This window comes from Phascolarctos cinereus, unplaced genomic scaffold, assembly GCF_003287225.1.
Source record: "Phascolarctos cinereus isolate Bilbo 61053 unplaced genomic scaffold, phaCin_HiC Scaffold_4;HRSCAF=312, whole genome shotgun sequence".
Classification (NCBI taxonomy): Eukaryota; Metazoa; Chordata; class Mammalia; order Diprotodontia; family Phascolarctidae; genus Phascolarctos; species Phascolarctos cinereus.
Window position 1 is genome coordinate 352,784,101 of NW_027555847.1, and position 24,502 is coordinate 352,808,602.

A 24,502-nucleotide genomic window follows, 5' to 3' on the forward strand; every position below is an offset into this window, starting at 1 on the left:
TACTAACTACTCCAAGGAGTGGAAAAGTCAAGGAAGGCCTCTCATGGAAGGTGCCACTCCTGCAGGAGGTAGCCCCTGGTCTGGGCTTTGAAAATACTAGGGAAAAAATAATTCAAGGATCTGTGATTTTGTGGACATAGATGACAATCCCTACTTATCTTCATAGATGGTCTTTGCGGTTAATTGTATTAAAAAAAAATTCAGCATATGGGTGGCCTCAAACCTGAGAAGGCAAAATTGGCTGCTAGGTGGTACAGTGGAGAGAGTTCCGGGCTTGGAATCTGGAAGACTCATTTTTGTGAGTTCAAATCTGGCCTCAGACACTTACTAGCTGTCTCATCCTGGGCAAGTCACTTAACTCTGTTAGTCTCAGTTTCCTCATCTGTAAAATGAGCTGGGGAAGGAAATGGCAAAACACTCTAGCATCTTTGCCAAGAAAACCCCAAATGGGGCCCTAAAAAGTTGGACATGACTGAACAACAGCAACCTGTATGCTGATTTTTTTTGCTACAATTAATTGCAAAGACTAGAACCAACATGAGAAAAATTTCACAGCTTGCCTTCTGATCCGTTTCTTTCAAAATGGTACCAAATGAGCATCAAATCCCTATTTTGAAATCAAAACTAATCTTTTTTCTGCTCCATTTCTCCTCTACATTGTGTTTTGTTAGATGTAGGAGATGAAGTCTATGATGATGTGGATGCATCTGACTTCCCTGCTCCACCTGTAGATGTCAGGTAAGAGAAACTTGTTTCCAGTTCTATTGCCTATGGAATTCAAAAAAACCAGGGTATCCCAAAAGTCTTAGTGTGGTTTTAAGCTATTAAAGCTTGCTTAATCAAATTAATAAGGGGAAAATAGGCTAGAATCTAAGAAAATTTTGAAGAAAATAGCAATAGTTATTGCAGTAAGATTTCCAATGGAAGTGAAATCAACATTCTAATTTCACTACTTTATGCAGCTCTAGATAACATATGTAGAAGAAGCCCATTGTACTACTATCCATTTATTTTATAGAAATTAATCCAAAGCTATTCAAGTTTTCAACTGCACTGACACTTTTGGGACGCCCTGTGTAAGTAGAGGACACCACAGATACTAGATTTATTCCTTTCACCTAACTGTTATCAGCTGTGTTTTTATTCCCTATTTTACTTACTGTGTTCCTGCCCTTGCTAGATTCTTCCCTTGGCTTCCTTCTTGTTCTGCTGCCTCTCCCGACCCTGCCATTTATCTCCTCAGCTCCTGAATAGTCTTGACTGTCCCCCTGCCTTAATCCAACCTACCTATCATTACATTTTCAGGACCTGATGTGTCCTATCCACCTATGTCTCTCACTTTCATTTTGTTCCACTTTCTAATCCACTCTGTAACTTTCAACTCAGCACTTGATCAGCCTGTTCAAGCTCCCACCATACTCCACAAACAGATTCTTCTCTCTCTCTCTCTCTCTCTCTCTCTCTCTCTCTCTCTCTCTCTCTCTCTCTCTCTCTCTCTCTCAAAGTAATGGGGCCCCCAATTGTCTCTTAGTCATGTCCACTATTCACCAAAAAAAAAAAAGGTAAGTGTTTGTTGCTATAAAAATCATTCTTGTAGAGTAGGAAATTAATGAGGGAAATTTTAGGCTAGAATCCAAGAAAAACAGCAGTAGCTATTGGAGTAAGATTTCCTATGGAAGTAAAATCAAATACTCTAATTTCACCACTTTATGCAGCTCTATATAACATATATAGGGAAAGCCCATTGCAATACAGTGTCCATTTATCACATAGAAATGAATCCAGCATTGAAGAAATTGAGCCAGCATTGTAGCACTCAGCCAGAAAAATATAATCTATTCTGTTTGCACATGAAATATTTTCAAGATTCCATGCTAACCCTGAAAATTCTTTATGACATTCCCACCCTTTTGCCAAGAATTATTCAGCTACAAGGAAGATGGAAGCTTAACTCTAGGCCAAGTTTTGTTTTGTTTTATTTTGTTTTAACTGCTGCTATGCAGTCCTGGCCAACCCAAATTCCAGAAGAGATGAATTGGGGAATTAAGACCTGAAGGTGTGGTACCATCTAATTGCAAATGGAAAACGTTCATTTTGTTTCTCACATTAAAAATTCTCATGTGGCTTTGATCCCCATTCCTTGTGCTTCTATTTTGTTTTTCAAGCAAACAGGTGGGAGTTATATAAATGACTAATATTCAGTCAAGTCAGAAACAAATACTTAGCTGTGTGCTGCTAAATGTTTAATAATCGAGTCTTCGGGGAGGAAAAGAATGTATGCATCATGGTTTTAACACTTTTATGAACATTTTCTCCATTGCTTTCTTAAGTTTAGATAACCAACAAAACAATAAATCGAGCCTTGATTTATATTGTTTGTTGACTTTCTAGATGCAAATGGTCACACTGAAAATTTGACAATTAGCTCTCAAATCTGTATGAGTGAGCTGTCTCTAGTGTACCCCGGTAAATCTCTCACCTCAGGGTGACTAAAGAGTAATTGAAAGTTCAGGTGCAAGTGAACTTCGTGGCATGTCTGAGAGACTTCAGAAGCTGAGGATACCTGTCAGCCCTCAAGAACAGACGTCATCTCACTAGGCTTTGCTGCAGTTGTCGATCCACAGATCTGATTTCTCAGTGCTAGGACAAAAAAATATAGAGGAATGTCCGCTCCTCCGAAATTCCATAGCAATGTCACTCATATAACCAGGATCACCTTAACCAAAGAATGCCAAAGGTCTCCAACACATCAAGAATTATTACATTTTAATTTATATGCTTCAATTATATGAAAAATGGTTTACGTTGTGATTTTGTTTTTTTGTCTAGACCTATGAGATCATCAGTACAAGGATCTCCCAACATGGAAACTTTTTCTGCCAATGCAGAAAAGCAGCTGCTCAGCAACTGATAGTCTTAGACAGTTATCTGGGTACACTGAGAGGTTAGGCAAATTGTCTAGGCTTACAAAGCCAGTATGTGTCAGGAGCAGAACTTAGACCGAGGTCTTACTAACTCTAAAGCCAGCTCTCTGTCCACAGCACTTTCTGTGCCTCTCATATTGTAATTATAAAATAGAGAAGATTCAGCTTTATTGCCAAGCAGCCAATTCCCTTGAAACAGAAAAGTCTTTGTTCTTTTAAAGAAAGTGAATAGTAAAGGTTTTATACTAGAAATAAGAATATTTAAAGTGTCTGTTCGAAGGAAAAAATACAAACAGAATATGGTCAACTTGATTCTGTGAGCTGTTCGAAAAAAATAACTGCAAGTTTTTTCTTTGGGATTTTGTGAACACTGCTACATGGCTCATGGCAAATGAGATAGAAAAGCTGACAGTATCAGAATCCAAAGGGAAAAAATGTTCAGTCACTCACGCACAGATAAAGTTCATGTAAGCCATCCCCTAAAGATAAATATCTCTTAGAGAATATTTTTAAGTCTGTAATTATAATTTCTATAACCTCCACTAGTACCTGGTCCAGTGTTTAATAACACTTACCACCAAAATAAAAAAATTATTAAATGAATGTTGAAAACAAAAATAAAATAATAATTTGAAATTTTAAAATAACCCTCAATATAGTGAAGTCAGCCCTTACTTTTAATTCAGTTTCTACTGACACTTCTTTGGCCTCATGCTATGTCCTGTAGACTTAATAAGGAACAGTTGGTCACCACTGTATATGATGTTAGGATCCTCATTCTGTAGCTCTACAGAACCCCAGAGAACATTTTCTCTAACCTCCTCATTTTACAGATGAGGATACTATGGTACAGAGAAGTTATCTCCTCTATAATAGCCTTACAAAAATCTCTGGACTTTGTTCTTCTAGGCCAAAGAGCCAGATTCCGGTTTTTTAAACCTTATCAGAAATATCCTATCTTTCTATTTGTAATCATTACTTACTTTCTGAATTTATAAAAATCTTTAATGATATCTTGATTAGAAAATGAAGTTAACTGTTCATAGACCTAGAAAGAACCTCAGAGGCTGAATCTAACCCCTTTGTTTTACATATAAGGAAGTTGAGGCTCAGGGAACCTGACTTGCCTCAGATAGCAAACATCATAGGTGGTATTTAAACTGAGGTTCCCTGATTCCAGAGGCAGTATTCTCTTCCACTAGACCAGGGGTGGGGAACCTGCACTAGACCATGCTCATATAATCAGAGGAAAGGATAACAACAGATAAACTGCCTATATGTCACACTGGTACCCACATAATATTCAAAGAGACATAAGAAGTTCTCCACATATTGAGGATTTTTAGAAGAATATGGATAAGAATCACATAAAATGACAAGAGATGGATGGGATGCAGTCAGTACTTGTGGAAAGATTATGGATACATCAAATATTGAAGCACAAAACTCTTGATCTTTTCTAGTATTCTCTCACATTTAAAAAATATTCAAGTGGCAGCTAGGTGACACAGTGGGTAGAGCTCTGGCCTTGGAGTCAGGAGGACCTGAGCTCAAATCCAGCCTCAGACACTTGACACTTACTAGCTGTGTGACCCTGGACAAGTCACTTCACTCTGATTGCCTCACCCATAAGAAAAAATTCAGATTCCTCTCAAATACATCCACAGAGCTAATTTGAGCAACAGTTTCCATGGGCTTCTAAATGAGGCAGGCAAGAGACACTAATGAATAGAACTGGAAGAAGAAAGTTCACTGATCCTCCTTTCAGAACATGGCAAGATTCAGAGTGAAGCATCAGGAATATTTAAACTAAATTGCTTTTAATGAGAATTTGTTATTATACAAATAAAGAGAAACTAAATGCTATGCACTTAATAAATTCATATTTAGTTGTTCATAAGGAACTTGGTAATAAGAGGGCTTGCAGAAATTCAAGTTTCTTCTTCAGACTCCACATTTAGCCCTACATCCATCTCTTTGCCCTTTGACTACTTCAGCATAGTTAAGGTAGAGTATATAAAAGATATTCCCTGGTGAATGCCATGCCTCTCACCCCTAGTGTGGTCACTTCTCAAAAAATCCGTTACCTTATCAAAACATTGTTGACAATTCTTCCATCAAAAAAAAAAGTTAGATGCAAACATAGAAAAGGCATGTGGCAAAAAGGAAAGGAAAGGCATGTAGGACAATTAGAAAAAAGAATAAATTTTAGCCAGTTCCAATAGTCATGTAGGCATTCTTTTTCTTCATTAAAAGTCTACCTTCTTTATTATAGATTTAGGTTACCCATCATTTCTTTTTTTTAGGTCAATATGAAAAAAGTAGAATCTAGACAATAGTGTGTGTATGTGCGTGTATATATATGTACATATATAATTAAAATGACAAAAAGCTTGGCAAGGAGAAGAGAATTTAGTTAAAATTTCTTCATGAGCTTAGGCAAATCATTTGATTTTTAGGGCATAATTTTCTCATGTCTAAAATGAGTGAGTTTGAACTAAATGCTGCCTAAAGTCCCTTTGAGTTATAACATTCAATAATTCTATATTTTCTTCAGCACTCCCTCCTGTGGTATAATTGGTTACACTAAATACACTTGATTCTTTAAGAAAATGGATAAAGTAAAATTTAAAACTAGTGCTATTGCTGATAATGTCTTTATGTTGTACATATTTGGTTTATGAGAGTTATTTAAGCTTTGATGGAAAGTGTTACTATTCTGTCGATGTTCTGGTATTATAGCCTAGGAGTGAACTTTGGCAAAAGCAAGCCAGAAGACCCAAAGAAGCTGAAAAAGCAAGAAAAAGAAGAAAAGGAATTCAAGAAAAAATTCAAAGTAAGTCAATTAAATCTGATCAGAATTTCATGATACTCTCCTTCATACACACTATACTCCAGCCAAACTCATTCAGGTGACAATTTGTCTATCTTTGTTAGTATATTTTGAATGTGCTTGTCTGCTTAGATGTCATATCTGCCAGTAGAATGTAACCTTCTTGAAGGCAAGGACTGTTTTTCATTGTTGTCCCTGTGGCTCCAGTGCCCAGTATAAGACTTGCTTGGAACATGGCAGATGTTTAGCTAATGCTTGCTAAATTGTTTAATTGAATTGAATATAAACATGTATTTACATGCAAAATTGTTCAAAAATTGTTATTTTAACAGCACATTTAGGGAAAATACAAATAATATCTTTTTTGTTTTTAGTTTGATGGTGAAATTAGAGTCCTTTATACAACTCAAGTGGTGCCTACCTTAAGTACTAAAAAATGGGGAGCCAAAGATTTACAGTTAAAGCCTGGAGAATCTCTTGAAGTCATACAAAGCACAGATGATACAAAAGTACTGTGCAGGAATGAAGAAGGAAAATGTAAGTCATTGCACATGCTTTGCACTATGTATCATATCCCAGTATTGTCTAAGATCAAATGATAAAATTGTATATAATTTGTATAGCACAATGGTTTTTTAATTTGGGGTATATACCAGTAAGTAGAATTTTTTCATAAAAATTAACAGGCTTAGATTCAAATTATTCTCTTTCCAAGTATCCATAGAGGAAGAGAATTATAGTAGACAATCTCCAAGTTCTCTTCTGCTTGGAATCCTGTGACTCAAGCCCAGTGTGTACTATATGTTTATATAGATACATGACAAATTTGATTCTGAAATGCTGAATATCTTTTTCTGCCCTGGTTTTGAATTTTTAACAGATTATTTCATATCTGTAATTCCAATTTACTATTTTGCATTTATATATACTTTGATTTAATATTTAATTAACCATAGTTATAAATATTAAACCAGATAAATAAGAGTCTTTGCCCTTTAGGATTTTTTAATCTCCTTTTTTAAGTTTGCAAATGAACTTTTTTTCCCAAAAATGTATACAGCTTGTTTTGTTTGTTTTGTTGAAAGCCAAAGGAGAAGAGTAGTTCAAAGCTGTGTTGCCTGAAGAGTCTTATCTGAGACAAGAATGGATGCCCTCCAAAGATGACGCCCCCTGTGAGTGCACAGGAAGGGCTAGTAGAGCATAGGCAAAGAGGGATTTGGGGAGAGAAAGGACCCTGGATCTAAGCAAGGATGATAGATTCTTATATGGGTGTAGGTGGTACAAGACAATTATGGTGGGCTCTCAGTTGCATGTTTAATTTAAAAAGAAAAGTAACTCAGGGAAGAGAATTGAAGTAATGTTCTAGGAATGGAATGTAGTAATATGTAGGAAAAAGGAACAAAGGGGACAACAAGATTTGATTGGGCTCCTACTCTCAGTAGCATTTGTCTTGCTCCTCTTTCCCCTAAGATTGTTATGGAGCATTTCCCATCACAGAAACTTGGGGGAATAGACCCATCAACATATAATTCAGATTCTAAAAACAACTATTCTCAGTCCATTGATTTTTAGAAGCATGGAGAAAAAGATCTTGTCTGTGTATTATTATAGAGTGTCAGCCAAGTGAACAGCTTCTCAAGGAAAATTTCAAGGCTTTCTGCATGGATACCAGCAAATTACCAAGAGCATACCATCATAAAACATATCTACTTTTCTCATCTGTTTTGTCACTTGTATTTCTCTGTTTTATTTACTTCAGAAGTTTCCTCTTCAACTGCTTGTACTTTTCTGCTACTCTCACCTCTGTTCCTTATTTCCTCTCTGGATCTCACTTTTGGAATATCTCCCAAATCTTATCCATTCAAATCATTTTCTTCCTTTTATTAAAAATTCAAGTAACACCTCAAGAGCTCTGGTAACCACACTATGCTTTTGTGCTCAATATCTGGCCTAAAATTTATAGTCCTTAAAAGAACATGTTATTCAAAAACTTCAAGACCTTAAAAATTTAAGAGAACTGAAGCTAATTCAGTTGTTATTTCTCTCTAACCAGTCATATTCACAAACATATTCCAAAATGAGACTTTATGAGGGTTTCAGAATATCCCAATCTAAAATCAATTTGCGGCAAAAACAGAGACTTTTATAAAGAGAAATCAGAAATATAAGAACATGTCAGTGGTGAGGTAAAGAGACCTGATTCTATAGTTGTATTGGGTAACCATAAGTGATATTCATAACAAACTGGAGGACACAGTGGAAAGGAGTTCTACTTTGGGTGTCAGGGGCAGGATGATTTAGAAAATAATGAATTGGAAGGGTATCTCTTGAGCACTTATCACATACTCGGCACTTACTATATTAGTCTTAAGGGGAGGGGTTGAAAAACAGATACACAGCAGAACATATAGACACACAAGAAAAACAATACAAAGATGTCTACAGTAAGAACCAGATGAGTGTTGACAATGAATGAAAAGACAAGTCACAAGAAGCAAAGATTATGCTTGGGCTGCAAATGGACATTTGGTCTGTACCTGGGATTAAATTGATGTAAGGAACTCCTGATGAGGAAATCCTTATAACAATGCAAATCTGCAAGTCTTCTACAACTGGTAGCCTTAAAGAGCTTTGGAGCACTGAAAGGTTAAATGATTTGTCTGGAGTCACACAGCTAGTATGTGTCAAAAGCAGGACTTGTATACATGTCTTCCTGACACCAAAGTCAGCTTTCTATCCACTATACCAAGCTGCCTCTATAAATGGGTAAGTCCACTGAATTAATAAGAATCCCATGTTCATGTGACAGAATCATGGGGATGGTCCCAGAATATTCAAAGTTACTACAGATGATCAGGTTTATAAAATCTGCCCATATCTCTCCATAGGTAGTACATGGACACATTTAAATTGGGATGTTTAGTGAGTTGTTTCCAGGTTTACAACCAAGGATGGGAGGCATCTAGTAGACAGAGTTGGAGACTGAGATTATATCTACAAAATACCAATAGAACTATTTGAAAAGTAAGAAGTTAAATTAATTACTTGATAAATCTAAACCACACAAAACAAATGGTTCAATAATTTTTAAACAAATTAACTCATTATATTGATATTATTTAACAATATTTTGAGAACCAAAAGTCAAATATTAGGGGAAAAAAACAATTTTATTCTGGGTTTGTCAATATGTTGGTATATGAATTTAAGCAAATCATTTTACATTACTATACCTTAGCAGTCATCTATATACAATGAAGGTAATGATAACATTTCATCAAACAGAGATTCAGATCCCCACCTCTGATGCTTGCCTCTGTATGATCTTGGCCAAGTAACTTAACCTCGTTGTGCTTCAGCTTCCTCATCTATAAAATAAGATGGCATCTGATATACCTTTGAGCTTCAAATTTATGATCCTCTGATTCTGTGATTGATCGGTACAAGTTATCCAGAACAGTATATAATAGGCCAATTACCTCCCTCGTCATAAATATTATACCCCACCTACCCAAAATAGTTTTGAGGAAAAAAGTATATGAAAGTACTTTGTACTTCAACAAACAAGATTTCATAGTAAATAGATTGATGAACTTAGAGAAAGGTCAACCTAGATTCAAATTCTGCCTCTGACATTTACTACTGTACTAGCTGGGTGGCCCTAGGTAAGTCATTTAACCTCAAAGCCTCAGTTTTCTTACCTATAAAATGATTATAATAATAACACCTACTTCATTGGGCTGTTGTAAGGATCAAATGAGGTATTGTAGATAGGGTGTTTTGCAAACCTTAAAGAATTATATTACTTTCCACTACTAGTATTATAATGGATCACTTAGGAATACCTTAATCCATGTATTTTATTTATATTATTTCTAAAGTTGCCAATAATTAATATTAATAATATTATGTAAAAGGGCCATGTTCTTTCTGGGAACTACACTCCCCAGAGGCCTGGGTGAGGGTCTGCAGCGTGGCAACATCACCAAACATCATGTGCTAAGTGTTTCTAACATCTAACGTGATGAGGATTTCTAGCATCTCCACAATGTAGAACTCAATGCAGACTTCTGGGAGATATGCCCACTTACCCTTAAAACTATAGAGTATTTTTAAATGTTTACAAAGCACTTATATACATATTATTTTGGGCAGTGAGGTGGTACAGTGGATAGACCCTCTGGGCTCGAAGTTAGGAAGACTCCTCTTCATTAGCTCAAATCCAACCTCAGACACTTACTAGCTGTGTGAACTTGGGTAAGTCACTAAAACCTGTTTACTTCACAGTATCCTTGCCAAGAAAACCCCAAATGGGGTCACAAAGAGTCAGACACAACTGAAAACCAATTCAACCACAACATATCTTATTCATTTAGCTCTCACAATAATATTGTGAAGCTATATTTATCTCACAGTGGTATTACTTCTATTTTACACAAGCAGCATCTGAAGACCAGATAAATTATTTTCCCAAAGCTACACGCCAAGTAAGTGGCAAGCCTGAAACTTTGATTTGGGTCTTCTAATTCAAATCTGTTCTTTTCATTATCATGTTGCCTCCATTTACATATTTTATGCAGAACCCAATGCCCTATACCTCTCTCATCAGGAGATGGAATCCATAACATTTTATAAAAGGGGAAATGCCCTATGCCTCATAAATGGGACATATAGTACATGCCTTTCTTGAAATATATGAATTAACCCTATAATCTCAAGCCCTTGAGTTTACCTGATCAAATTTCCAGTTATAGCCTACCATTATGATGGCTAGTCTTAGAAATGATTATTTCTACTACTGTGTAAGACATAGAACCTCTTAGAGCCCTGTATAAAACCTAGGCAACTGGTCAGGCATACTTGGGTACCAGCAAATTATACCTTCTCATTAATACAAGAAAACCTTCATCCCATCCTATTCTTCTCTTGGGGTTAAAGATGAAATTTGGTCCATTGTTAGCTCAAACTTCTAGTGTTACAGTCTCTCTAAAATAAATTTTCCCTCAAATCCAAAGGTTTCTAGTCTTATCTCAAGAGTTCAAATTACTATTCATCTCTTAGAGGGTAGGATTTCCTTGGCACTGGAATTAATCAATAAGCACTTATTAAGTACCTACTAGGTGCCAGGGATACAAAAATAAAACCAAAACAACCATCTAATGTCCAACAAAATCTGCTTCTGCAGAATCCCCATAATATCTATTGAAGGATGAAGTTTCCAAAGAAACATGCCCTTTTTACATATAGACAATTCCATTATTCAATGTTGAACAGGCAATAATTTTATCTACCTCCTGTCTGTCATTAGGAAGAAATCATTTGTCAACATTAGAATGAGGCAGCTCCTAAACCATTCCCAGCCCCTGATGAAAGGAGAAATGTTGAATATGTTTCAGAGATGTTTTATAGATTTGCCCAAATATAGTTGGACACTTCTACAGCTGACTAGGCAAATCAATATGGTATATTTTCATAGCTTTTGCCTGGATATACTCAAATTGTATGCTTTTTTTACTGCATTTCTGAATTTGACCACATTTTTATATGTATATGTATATATACATATATTTGTACATATATGCACATATACATATATTTCTATATACATATAGACATACACAGGTTAATTCTAAAATCTTAGTACAGTTTTAAACTTTAATAGCTTAAACCTGAATATATGTTCATGACTATACATATATGCGTGCACATATACTGATACATACGTACATGTGTGTGAACACATATGTACATATTATATATGTGCTCATGTTACATATACATATATCCTTAAATTATCTTAATTTTCAAGATGAAAGAAACTTCAGAGATGATCCAACTCCCTTATTTTAGAGATGAGGGAACTGAGACCTAGAGAGGAGGTTAAGCAACTTGTTCAAGATCACAAGATGTATATCAAAGGAATAAAAAATGTGATCAAGTGATTATTTTTTACTTTGGAGACAATGGAAAATTTTTTAAAGGAACCCATTTACCAATTCAATGGATTTCTCATTTTTTGTTGTGTTTATACTCACAAACACCAAAGTCACTCACTAGCTGGAAGTGGTTGCTACACAAAAGCCAAACAAACATTTTGAGATAGAATTGACGGTCACATATGGGTGTGGGAGCTCATTTCTGAGCTAGTTCTGCCCTACCAAATGTCAACAAAACATTTGTTTCATATCAATGTGTTCTGTCCTACTGAGGAGAGATTTCTAAACAAAAATTAGATCTCTTATCTGTGGCAGACACTTTCATATGAGCCTCTACATAATTTACAAGACTCTAATGTAGAAGCTGTTCTGTTACACCAAAACCCACTGTTGGGGATATTCACATGTGAGCAAAGACAGGATTTATCAACTGTAAATAAGATTTATTTCTAGGAACTATAAAGTATAGATTATATTAAAAAATATGATTTTTCTTTTCGATACATCATGAATCACCTGTAATTGAATTAGGTTTTTAAAAGAATTCAGAAAGCGAAAGCACCGAAATATTAGAAGTAATAACTCTGGAAAAATCCTGTCCATTAGCGATGGATAATGATTTTGTAGCGGATGAGCACAGAATTGGTGCATTTTTTCCGGAAACTGAAAAGAACAGTAAGGTGTCATCTACTTTATACCTCAAAGCATCTCCTCTAAATACTACTAATAATGGTTTATATTCATTTAACACTAAGCTAAGTGATATACAAAAGAGAATCATTTTCTTGAGAACCCTGAGTAGGCAAGATAGAGAAGGGAATTTTGTCCGTGTTTGAGAATCATATAGAATTACTTTTACATAATACATGATGTTCAGGAGAAATAACTGAGCTCCTTATCATGAATGAGCATACAAAGCTTTTCTAATAGAAAGGACTATGATCATGCTAAAATACAAAAGTAAAACAAAATCAATTCTAAAAGGTCAGTAATATATCATGAAATGTAACAAAAACTAAAAGAAATTCACAAAGGCAATAGCTGTGCTATCACCATTTTCTCAGAAAAGTTAAGTACAATGGTAGGCAAATAATAGCCAATAGCAGCCACTTAACTGATATGCATAAAATCAAATTTAATCTGGTAAAGTAAAATTTTCATTATGTTATAGTTCCTATATCATATTACTATGTTGTAGCATATATATAACTATATTACACATAATATCTTACTATATCATAATGTGTTCCTATATATACTATACACACTATAGAAGGGAGAGGAGTAGGAAGGAGGACAGGAGGAGGCAGATGAGGAGAGAAATCCAAATTATATAATATCTGAGTTGGAAAGAACCTCAAAGACCATCTAATCCCACTCATGGTTGAGCAAAGATCTCCTCCTAATATACCTAACAAGTGATCATCTAGCCTTGAGGGCCTCCCTTGAATAGGAAAGCATTACCTCCTGAAGAAGCCCATTCTGTTTTTAGAAAACTCTAATACTTGTTAAGAAGGCTTTTTTTTTTCAATCTGCAATTTCTGCCTGTTGTGCTCAGTTCTGCCCTCTAGAGCCAAGTGGAGCAAGATTAATCCTTCTTCTAAATGATAATATTCAAAATATTTGAATACAACTATTTTGTTTACCATAAGTCTTCTCTTCTCTAGGCTAAACACCCACGACCCTTCAACCAACCCTCATGTCTTGTCCTTGTCTAAATACTCTCTACCAATGTTCTTCCTAAAATGTAGTGCCCAGAACTGAACATAATAGTCTAGATAGGGTCTGACCAGGTCAGAATACAATGAGACTCACTTTATTCTTTCTGGAGTCTATGCCTCTCTTAATACAGTATATATTTGCTTTTTGATCATCATATTACATTTTGGACTCATATTGAGTTTGAAGTCCACTCAAACCTCCAAATCTTTTTCAGAGTAACTACTGTCTAGTTATACTTTTCCCACATTATACTTGGGAAGTTGATTTTTTTGAACCCATGTTTAACACTTTACATTTATCCCTTTTAAATTTTGCCTTATTAGATTTTACCAGTGGTTAGCAAAGGAGCATCAGCAACTGTTGTCTTTTAATCCTAATTTTTAAACAGATTTCTTCTAGTTGGGAGGAAGGAAAGTCAGAAGAATGTAGGGGTAAAGGAAGACATTAGAAAGAGAAGATTGTTATAAAGAGCCACATTACCACCTCCAGTTCCTTCTGGTCTTAGATATTGCAAACACAAACTTCCATTTCTTAAAACTAAAACTGATATTTTTCTAAATGGCGTATTAAAGACTTTTCTCTATTTCTTTTTATTTCATAGATGGTTATGTCCTTCGGAGCTGTTTGGTGGACAAGTAAGTAAAAATTATCTTTCAATGCTATATCTTGTTGCAAGAAAGAATTTTGTGACTTTTTGCCAGTTTTTCTTGTGTTAAGTAGAATAACAACTCATGCTACATAAATGTGAAAAATATTATATTCTATATATTAATGATAGTAATTGTGATTATAATTTAGGTTTTCAAAAGATGCAATTATTACAGTAGCTATACTTTCTGCTAGCTCACATAGTTAATATTGCAAACCCACAGGTCATAGCCACAGTTTCTCTTATTAATACTGTATGGTTTTGTTCCTAATTTATGCAACTAAGTTAATCAATTGAGCAAGGAGCGATTTCTTTCCTCTAAAATGAGAAGAGATGGATTAGATGGTCTTTAAGATTCCTTGTAATTTTATGCTGTATGATCTTGGACTAGCCCCTTATGCTCTCAGTAGCTCATGCAGCTATTTCTCTATGACTGCTGGATGTCCCAAAAATCTTAGGGCAGTTTAAGCTTTAATACCTTATTAAGCATGACTAGTTTAAAACTCCACAGACTTTTTGGCTCACCCTGTATGAGTTGCAGAGCAATTACTGATCTGCACATCTGTGTTGATGGAAGGAATTAACTCTTTAGTAATTCCTTGTGCCAATGAATTCATAGGTTTACCCCAAGTACCCTCCCCAAAAAAAGATCTAAAAGTCTGTGATTCTAAGTAGCTATTTAATCCTAGAATCAATAGGGAGTTACTACACTATAAGTATGGGAGTAACATGGTTGCACCTACACTTATGAAAATCACTTTGGCAACTATATAAGATGGATTGGAGAGGGGAGAGACTTGAGGCAAGGGAACCAATTAGGAAGCTATTGTAAGATGATGAGGGAGGGCTTGAATTTAAGTGGTGTCTGTTGGAGTAAAAAGAAGGGGGGCAAATTAAACACTGGTAGAATGGACAATATTCGAATATGTGAAGTGAAGGAAAGTGAACAGTCTAAGATGATGCCAAGGTTGTGAGACCCTGAGTGAGTGGATGGTGGGGTTTCAGCAACAATAGTTAGGTTAGAAGAGGAGTATGTTGGAGAGTGGGGGAACATTCAGTGATATCTGTAAGGCAGATTAGAGTCCGTCCTTGCCTGTTCATTCTGTGTGGCTCACTTTGTCCCACTAAAAGTTGAAAGGGGAGGGGTAGCTAGGTGGAGCAGTGGATAGAGCACTGGCCCTGGATTCAGGAGGACCTAAGTTCAAATTCAGCCTCAGACACCATAACACTTACTAGCTGCGTGACTCTTTGCAAGTCACTTAACCTCAATTGCCTCGCCAAAAAAAAAAAAAAAGAACAATTAAAAGGGGAAAGCATGACTCTAATTCACCTATCCCTGGCTCCTACATGCAGAACTTACCTTCCAGGAGTGACTTTCCTCACAGCAGTTATTTCAAACTTTTTCATCCCTCATGCCTCCCCTCCCCACCTGTGGTTCCTGTCCTCACCCCCACTCAGCTGAGAATTTTGCTTTATATTTCCCAGAAAAAAAGAGGCCATTTGCCAAAAGCTCTCTCTTTTCACCTCATTAATATTTATCTCCCCCTACTATCTCCTTCTCTAACCCTTTACTCACTGAGCTGGTGTTACCTGCAACCTGGTATAGGCCCTAATTCCTTCAAGCCTAGGTTATTGAAATAGACTTCTGGTTGGTCTCCCTTCCTCAAGTTTCTTCCCCACTCCAGTGATCCTCTACTCAAAATCTTCCTAAGGCACAGATCTGACCATGCCACATTGCCCCCTCAAATCAAAAATCAAAAAACTTTACTGGCTCCCTATGACCTCCAGGATCAAATATATCATTCTCTCTTTGACTTTTAAAGCCCTTTATAACCCAGTCATTTCCTCCCTTTTCAGTCCTCTCATACCTTTCCACACTCATTGATGCAGCAATATTCACCTTGCATGGAACCTCACAGAAACATTCCATCTCCTGACTGCCCTTCACCAGCTGACCCATGCCTAGAATGCTTTCCCTCCTTATCTGTGCCTCCTGACTTCCCTGGCTTCCTTCAAAACTCAGGTCAAATCTTACCTTGTATAACAGACCTTTCCCAACCCCTACCCACCCTCAGTGCCTCTCTAAGATTACCTCCTGTTTATACTGTATATATCATAGATTCTGTATTTTCATGTTTTCTTCCCCACCCCACCCCCATCTCCATTCAAATGTGAGTTCCCTGAGATCAGGGACAATGTTTTTTGTCTTTCTATATCTCTCTAGATACTATGTGGCTGGCACATAGTAAATGTTTCTTCCCTGACTGGCTCACTGCCTACCACGGTCAGAGAGTGCTCTAGGGGCCAGGGACTAAGGGATGTAACTTTCCCAATGGCACCTACAAAGCTTCTGCTGTAGGTTCTTGGGAACCCTGAAGGGTTGGGATGCTGCTAAGTTCTGAAAGTAAAAGGTTAGGAGTTTGCAAAATAGAGAGAATAGGTAGAGTAAGAGAGTGTTAGAAAATAAAGATAGATATGATTGTTATAGTGGCAGCTAGGTGGCACAGTGGACAGAGTGCTGGGCCTGGAGGCAGAAAGACTCACCTTCCTGAGTTCAAATCAGGCATCAGACCCTTACTAACTGTGTGACCCTGAGCAAGTCACTTCATCAGTTTGCCTTAGTTTCCTCATCTATAAAATGTGGTGGAGAAGGAAATGGCAAACCACTCTAGTGTCTTTGCCAAGAAAACCCTAAATGGGTTCACAAAGAGTCGGTCATGACTGAAAAACAGTCAAACAAACAAAAAAAAGAACAGTGGCTGTTATGTTGGAGACAAGCCCCACAGTTGGCTATCACAGTAAGAGTGGGATGTAACCCATCTTCCCAGCCTCCATTTGGTTGATCACATACCCCTATAGGATCAGGCCTGGCCCTGACTTTGGGAGACTACAGATCAATACAATAGACATTAAGCTCTGGGGGGGGTTTTATTTTTTTGTTTTTTGTTTTTTTTTTTTGGTTAGGCAATGGGGTTAAGTGACTTGCCCAGGGTCACACAGCTAGTAAGTGTTATGTGTCTAAGGCCAGATTTGAACTCAGGTCCTCCCAAATCCAGAGCTGATGCTCTATCCACTGTGCCACCTAGCTGCCCCTCTATTTTTTTTCAACCTACCATAAATACCCTGGACATGAGGAGAGCTTCCTGTATTTATGTCATTACCTGCCTGAACCAATTCTTGTATTAGTCTCCATTCTCTGCTCCTTTGAGCTAGTTGTGGGCATTCACTCACAGTATTACAGTTCAGTATGATCTTTTGACTTGACTCTGTCCTTAATTAAGATCTGGCTTTTGGCTCCGGTGAAAGCTTGGTAAGGAGTCAGAGAAGCCTAGAAAAATCAGGATTTGAGATACTTTTAGAAGGCCCCAGTGATCTCATCAGATCATCTTCCAGGAAAATAAATGAGCAAAGCAGAATCAGTAGCAAGTTCAATTCAATTGAACATGTATTAAGCATCTACTATGTGCCTGCTAGGGCTCTAGGCACAGGGGCTACAAAGACAAAAATGAAACAGTACCTGCCCACGATGGGCTTACATTCTATTGAAAGAAGCAATATATACATAGACAAGTAAATACAAAAAATACTTGGGAAGTAATTTTGAAGGAGGGTATTAACAACTGAGGAGATCAGAATAGACTTCCTGTAGAAACAATTGAGCTAAGCTTTGAAGTGACCTCGGGACTGGAGCCAGTAGCTGAGTATTCAGAATCACAGAATTCAAAACAACAGAAGCATGAAGCAGGATTTCAAAAGTGAAGCACAGGTGTAGGTCAACAACCTAAGATCAGATGGGACTAAGCAGATTAGTGCTATTAAGAAGTCTTAAAGGGGCAGCTAGGTGGCGCAGTGGATAGAGCACCAGCCCTGGATTCAGGAAGACCTGAGTTCAAATGTGTGGCCTCAGACACATAACACTTACTAGCTGTGTGACCCTGGGCAAGTCACTTAACCCCATTGCCTAGCCAAAACAAACAAACAAACAAAAAATCTTAAAAGACTCACAGTGGCAAATCACCTAGTCTCTAGACAAAGCCAACAACCCCTGTAAGTCAGAAACAGCACTAAAGGCTGCCTTCAAGAGTAGGGCACAGAGGTCCATGTACTGGATCTTTGCTTCATCTAGGCAAGAAGACTTTCTGCTGAAAATACTTTAAATTTCTAAATGCTGAACTTGTAACCCTAGTTACAAGTTTCAAAGTATAATAAGTAATAATAACTTAAAGTGATTTATAGACTGATCACAATTCTCATTATAATGCCAGTTCTTTGAAGATAGGGACTGGGTCTCATATATGCCCCCACAGTGCTTAGCACAAAAAAATGTATTAAATCAGTCAATGATTTAAAAAAAATATGGAAATAGAAATGTTGTATATAGATTTGTAAAAGTATCCAAAAGCATTTCATGGATGTATCAAATATGCTTAAATATCTAAAAAAAAATTGGAATTCATCCAATTGGGTAATCCCTCTGCTAAGGCAGATTTCAAGCCCTCCACACTTTAATCAGTGATCTTTGTGAGTTACCATGACCCTAATGTATAAAATAAACAATCACTTTTTAGAATTACATAAATGTATAGTCATATATTTTTGTATCATTACAATAACATTTTAGCTCTTAACTTTGTTAATTTCCATTTTTAAAAGTAGAAAATAATCATTGTATTTTCCACATCAAATATAAATGCGTTTTATTCAATACTAAAAGTCCAAGTGAAGTCATAAGGGTGATTTTCATGAGTATAAAAAGCTTTGCGGGGGGCAACTAGGTGGCGCAGTGGATAGAGAACCGGCCCTGGATTCAGGAGGACCTGAATTCAAATCCGGCCTCAGACACATAACACTTACTAGCTGTGTAAGCCTGGGCAAGTCACTTAATTCCATTGCCTAGCCAAAAAAACAAAACAAAAAACAAACAAACAAAAAGCTTTGGGATCATGGTGACTAGCACAGTTAGGCAGAAAGTAGGTGCTAAATAAATGTTTTTTGCTTGATCAATTTTAATGAATAGTTGTAAATAATTAATATTGTGGAATTTATTAATATAAAAATGTGGATTAAATAAAAGAAAAATTAGAAGAGAAAAACCAAATTAAAATGTAGATACTTTTAAGTGTCAGAATGTCTGTTTCATAGAAATGAATGAAATATAATTTTCAAATGCATTGTTATGTCATATCATGTTACCTTTTTTCTCATATTAATTGTCTATTATATACAGAAAAGACTTTCTTTAAAATAAAAAAAAATTCTGTATTTACAGTGAAGGAGAGATCTATGATGATATTGCTGATGGTATGTTTCATTTTTTTTAAATATACAACATTTGTTTATGTATATTTGTGTGTATGCACATTTGTTTATGCTAAAGCCAATTGAGTAGTGTCCATACACAGAAGGGGAGAACAATTAGCAACTTAGTCTAAATCATTAGCTTTTAATAAAAAAATCAACAATTATTTATCATCCATAATATTCTGAGCATTAAAAATGTGTTCTCAACATATAATGAAGCTTATATGCTAAAAAAATACCTATGTTGTAAACACATTTTGCCTCAGTTTTTGCTACTAACTCTTTTTTATGCTTTAATGCTCTCTACCTGTCAAACAAACTGAGAGTACATGTGAATATTTGTTTTGTAGCTTGTAAGCTATCCTGACTGCAACTTTTACATTTTTGCCTTTGAGATAGTATCTAACAATAGTGACCAGCCATACCTAGAAATTCTACATTCCTGGCTTGCCATATGAGAATTTTTTTGTATACATAAGATCATGGATTTAGAACTAGAAGAGATCTTTAGAGATCTTCTGAGCCTTCCCCTTATTTTAGAGATAAATAATCTGATCCCTGAGAGGGTTAAGTTACTTTTAAATTCATATGGCTTGTAAATAGCAGAGGCAGGATTTGAATCCAGGTCCTCTGATTCCAAAACTAACTTTTTTCTAAACTACTACACATTATGAAGAAAGTCTGTTTTTTTTCCCTGCTGTCTTTATTTATTGCCCTTGTTTGTCATTTGGTTCTTAATCCTCATTTGAATAGTAATCTATTCTTCTGCTAAAACCTTTTTTTCTTTAACTTTTACTTGAAATTAGTTTTTCCAACTATGAATTTAGGTAAAGTCTACCCTTGTTTCCACTTAAAGTTCCCAACCACTCATTCAGCCTGTGTACATATGGTTCAGAGAAGGGAAGAATCTCAGAAACATACACAAACACAAGCTTGATTCATCTGGGGCCATAGTTTTATTCTCACCTGCTTCCTTAAATAATTTGATGAACCTGAACTGAAGCTCTGCCTCTTGCCCAAATATAAACAAATTGAGTTTGGTATTCAAAGCCCTTCATAACCTTTAACACTATCTCCCCACCCCTACTCTGCTTTACCCTCTCCATACATATCTTTCTAGTCTTCTTTACCCCTTACATTCTTGAGATTACTGCTGATTGGGCTCAACAATTATCTCCACAAATTTCCTTCTATAACGTATACAGACCTAGAATTATTAAGTGGTCAGAGAAAGAAGGATCTAGAACTGTAAGAAAAGGTTATTTTTTATAAAGAAGAGACCTTATGCTACAATATCTACTTTTCTATTTTTCAAAAAAGAAACACTATAGAAATCCCCATAGAATAGAAACAGAAATAGATGTAGAAGACAAGCAATAGGATAAAAGTAAGTGTTGCCATTTGTGTTTCTTAGGTCAAACACAATTGTTTCCTATAATAAATCATATAGCATTTTGCCTGAGTTTGTTCCAAAAGATGGAAATTTTGCCCAACAAAGTTTCTATACTTCATTCATTCTACTAAGAAATTTTGCTTCTCTGTAACCTAAAACATACTTTTGCTTCTTTCCCTCCCACTATTCCTTATCTCATTGAACAATTTTAAATGACCACCTCCACTATAGTTACAATTTTCATGCATAAACTTATACACCATTTTCACATTCATTCCCCAATTAGTTATCACTTATCTCTCTAATTTTAATAATTATGTTTTTATTTTAAATGTTCTTTTATTCTTTAAGCTATATTTCTTCTGCTTACTGAACTTATGTTTATTTGGCTCCCACACAGAGAGATCTAGCCAATTTTTTAAAGTATGAATTACATCCAAGAGATGATAATATCCATTTTATGTTTTTATTTCTGTGTTATTTTACTTGTGTATACATTTTTAGTTTAACGTGGTAAATGTTAATGTCCATATTATATGCCATGTATACCATAAAGAAAATAAAAGACTAGTGTAAGTTAAATCCAGTACAAATCAAGATCCCAGCTTTTACTTAGATAAAGAACAAATTGATTTTATTTTGTGCATTCAAAATATACCTCAGATAGTGAGTTCAATACTTCCCTCTGCTAAAGCTATCCTTCATATATTCATTCAGCCACTTCTTATAGCCAACATGTCAGTGTCCATGGTAGGATACAATCATAAAAGATATTCTTCAGCCTTGGAAAACTTAAGAATACGTATGTGTCCTTCTAGGCTTCTAATAACATTTTGTTTTGTTTTGTTTTTTCAGGTTGCATCTACGATAATGACTAGTAGCTCTCTACTTTAGTAGCTGTCCCCGTTAGATCCTAATCTACATTTTCAGTTTTAGTTTTCATATTATTAAGGTGTAACAGCAGATAATGAACAAAATATACTTTACTATCACTCATTTGTTACTAAATTACTATTCTCAACATAAAGAACTGGAAATCAGGGGCCCTTTTCAGTTAAGTTTATACTGAACAAACACCCCAGAGGGGTTCATTGATGAGGCTATGTACATGCTTCTTCTACCACTCTCATGAAGGAGCTTTTTTAGGGGCTACCTGCTCAGTACTTTTAAGAATATACACAGTTCACTGATAAGAAGTTGCTGGAGTTAAGTGACAGCACCTTTGGTAAAGGAGCATAAAATGGGAAACATGTCATGAGAAGGAAACCCGCCACATTCACTTATGATCTAAATCAAGGAAACAAATATAACTTGGCATCCAAGAAGGCAATTCCTCCACCTTAAAAACTCTTCTAAAAGTTTGCTAAAATTAAATTATATTCATAGTACATTTTGTACTTTAAATTTGTAGAATGTCTTGTCTATACTTGTTAATTTGGAAGCGTATTAATTATTTGCTAGAGAGCTTAAGTTATAATTTGTGTATTTTTGTACAGTCATCTAAGATAAATGTTATGAAAGATTGTCTTTGAAACCCAGCTCTTAGCTGATTTTTGACATGCAAATATTTGATTTTGTTCATTATTTAAAGTGGTATTATCTGAGAGGTAACATGGACCTAAACTTTGTCTAAATATAACCATACGGTTATGAGTAATGGTCTGTGAACATTCCTATTTTTATTCCAAATCTGTTAGAAAGGCTTTAAAACTATATTCAACACCTGTACCGGTAAGAATTTTTCTTTGCCAGCAGGGGGAGTACACACAAACACATTGCTAGAAAGATGTCCCTTATTTAGTCATACTTCAAAGGCAAGCCAGAGCCAGAACCAAGTATTATATATCTAGCTTCAATTTTTTTCTTAAGGAAAATAAATGTGTAAGTGGACGTGAAAAATTGCAAACTTTTTTGTGGCTTCTAAAAGTAGGATCATTCCACATTTAACATTGGGGAAAAGGTCAGGATTCCTCACATCTACTCAAGGTCCTGTTGCCTGTATAAATTTGCCTGTATAAAGGGAGGATCTTTAACCTCCCTGATACTTTATTTTCTCATCTGCCAATTTAGAGTGTCGAACTATATAATTTCTAAGGTCCTTGGCTTTCAACTGTTGAATTTCTCTTAGGATTATTGATACGTGGCCAGAACTTGTTTGTCTTTTCACAATTTGGTAGCATATTGGTAATATAGAGTAGGCACTCAATTTTTTTTTGTTTTGCAGGGGGTAGGATGGGGAAATGACTTATTGATTAGTACACAATGGCTGTTGAATTTATGCCATCTTGTTTATTTTTCAAGTATATCATGTGGCTATCAAAGAATTCCAAATAGATCCATTTTCTCCTCCCATTTTTTTCCTGTCTCCCCTTTCTGGGGCAATGCTGAATAAATCTAACCCTTCTTCTCTATGAGAGCACTTTAAATACTTGAAGATAACTGTTATGTATTCCAAACCTGATTCTTTGCTATGTTAGACAATACCAGTCCTCCTAACCAAAAAATTTTTAAGGTTTTGTACAGGAAACTACCCCTCCAAAGGGCTGGTCTGGGTGCTTCCACACAGAGTGAAAATTGTATGCACACAAATTTGTAAATAATAATAATAATAATAATAATAATAATAATAATAATAATAATAATAATAATAATTCTATAAGAAAGATAATCTTAACTCAATAAAAATATAAAAATATTCTAAATATTTTTAAATTATATATTTTGTAGGCTGATAGATAAAATTTTGATGTGTGTGATGAGAGAGCTACCAACAATGTATTCTGAAAAATTCTCTAGTTTGGGAGGACTCTAATTGTTTCACAAATCATAACATATCAATAACACAGACTACTGAAGCCAAGGAAATAACTTTTTCCTTATTATAAATAAAAGTATATATTCACAGGGGTAGCACAGAAGAAATGTCTACTTACAATGGAAAGAAATATTACCTCCAATAAATTTCTCAGAAATAGCTTTGTAAAATAACTTTTGACAATCGAATAATACCAAAAGCCTATTGTTCCAGATCTGACAACAAGCCTTTGGGTTATGACCTTGCCTGGAATATAGTTTGCATTTATGCACCTTTCATTCATTCTAAGCTCCCTGTGCCCTAAAAATAGAGATTTTAAGCAACTATATTTTTGTATTCCTCTTTATGATATCTTAATCCAGGCGAATTTTTTAAAAGAATATAATGACATATTTTACCTTTGAAGGCCAGGATTTATTCAAAATCAGATAAGACCTATTTTAGAGAAAGCAAAACATGAAATGACTTATTTCAATGTAATGATTTGTCTTAGTCTGGCAAGGCATAAAACCTTGAAACTTTGATTCTCATTCTTGAACAATCACACCACTCCTGAAGCATACAATAGTATGGGATTTTTAAAAAACAGAATTTAAAAATTGAATGAAAAAAGGCATTCACTTTGTTCTGGATTTCTAGATGAATAATGATTGTTTTGTTCTAAAATCTTGGAAGAGTAATATGTACAAATGTAATTCAAAATAAAGCCTGTTTTTAACTCTAACTTGTGACTTAAATATCACTGTTCTCCCTTAGGATCCAAATCTTTTCGTGGCTGTCTATATATACAATAAAGCCTTATTGTAACAGCTTATTGCTAATGCTATGAATCAAACCATGTCATCCCCAAACATGGTAACTACAATTAGAAGTTGTCTGCAATGGCCTGATTATCCTAGAGGCCAACTGATAGCAGTGTTATTTCAAAA

General features: G+C 35.5%; 1 protein-coding gene across 7 annotated transcripts in view; it reads left to right on the forward strand.

Moving 5' to 3' along the window:
• FYB1 (FYN binding protein 1) overlaps positions 1-24,502 on the forward strand; it is a 202,804-nt gene that overhangs the window by 172,944 nt on the left and 5,358 nt on the right. For 6 of the 7 annotated variants that reach the window (XM_078153208.1, XM_078153207.1, XM_078153206.1 and 3 more), the window contains 5 exons: positions 672-738; positions 5,667-5,760; positions 6,132-6,294; positions 14,017-14,050; positions 19,334-19,365. In XM_078153208.1, coding sequence (XP_078009334.1) covers positions 672-738; positions 5,667-5,760; positions 6,132-6,294; positions 14,017-14,050; positions 19,334-19,365 — 390 coding nt within the window. Of the gene's footprint in view, positions 1-671; positions 739-5,666; positions 5,761-6,131; positions 6,295-14,016; positions 14,051-19,333; positions 19,366-21,613; positions 24,298-24,502 lie in introns of those variants that run through there. The other variant, XM_020996148.2, reaches the window with a different exon arrangement.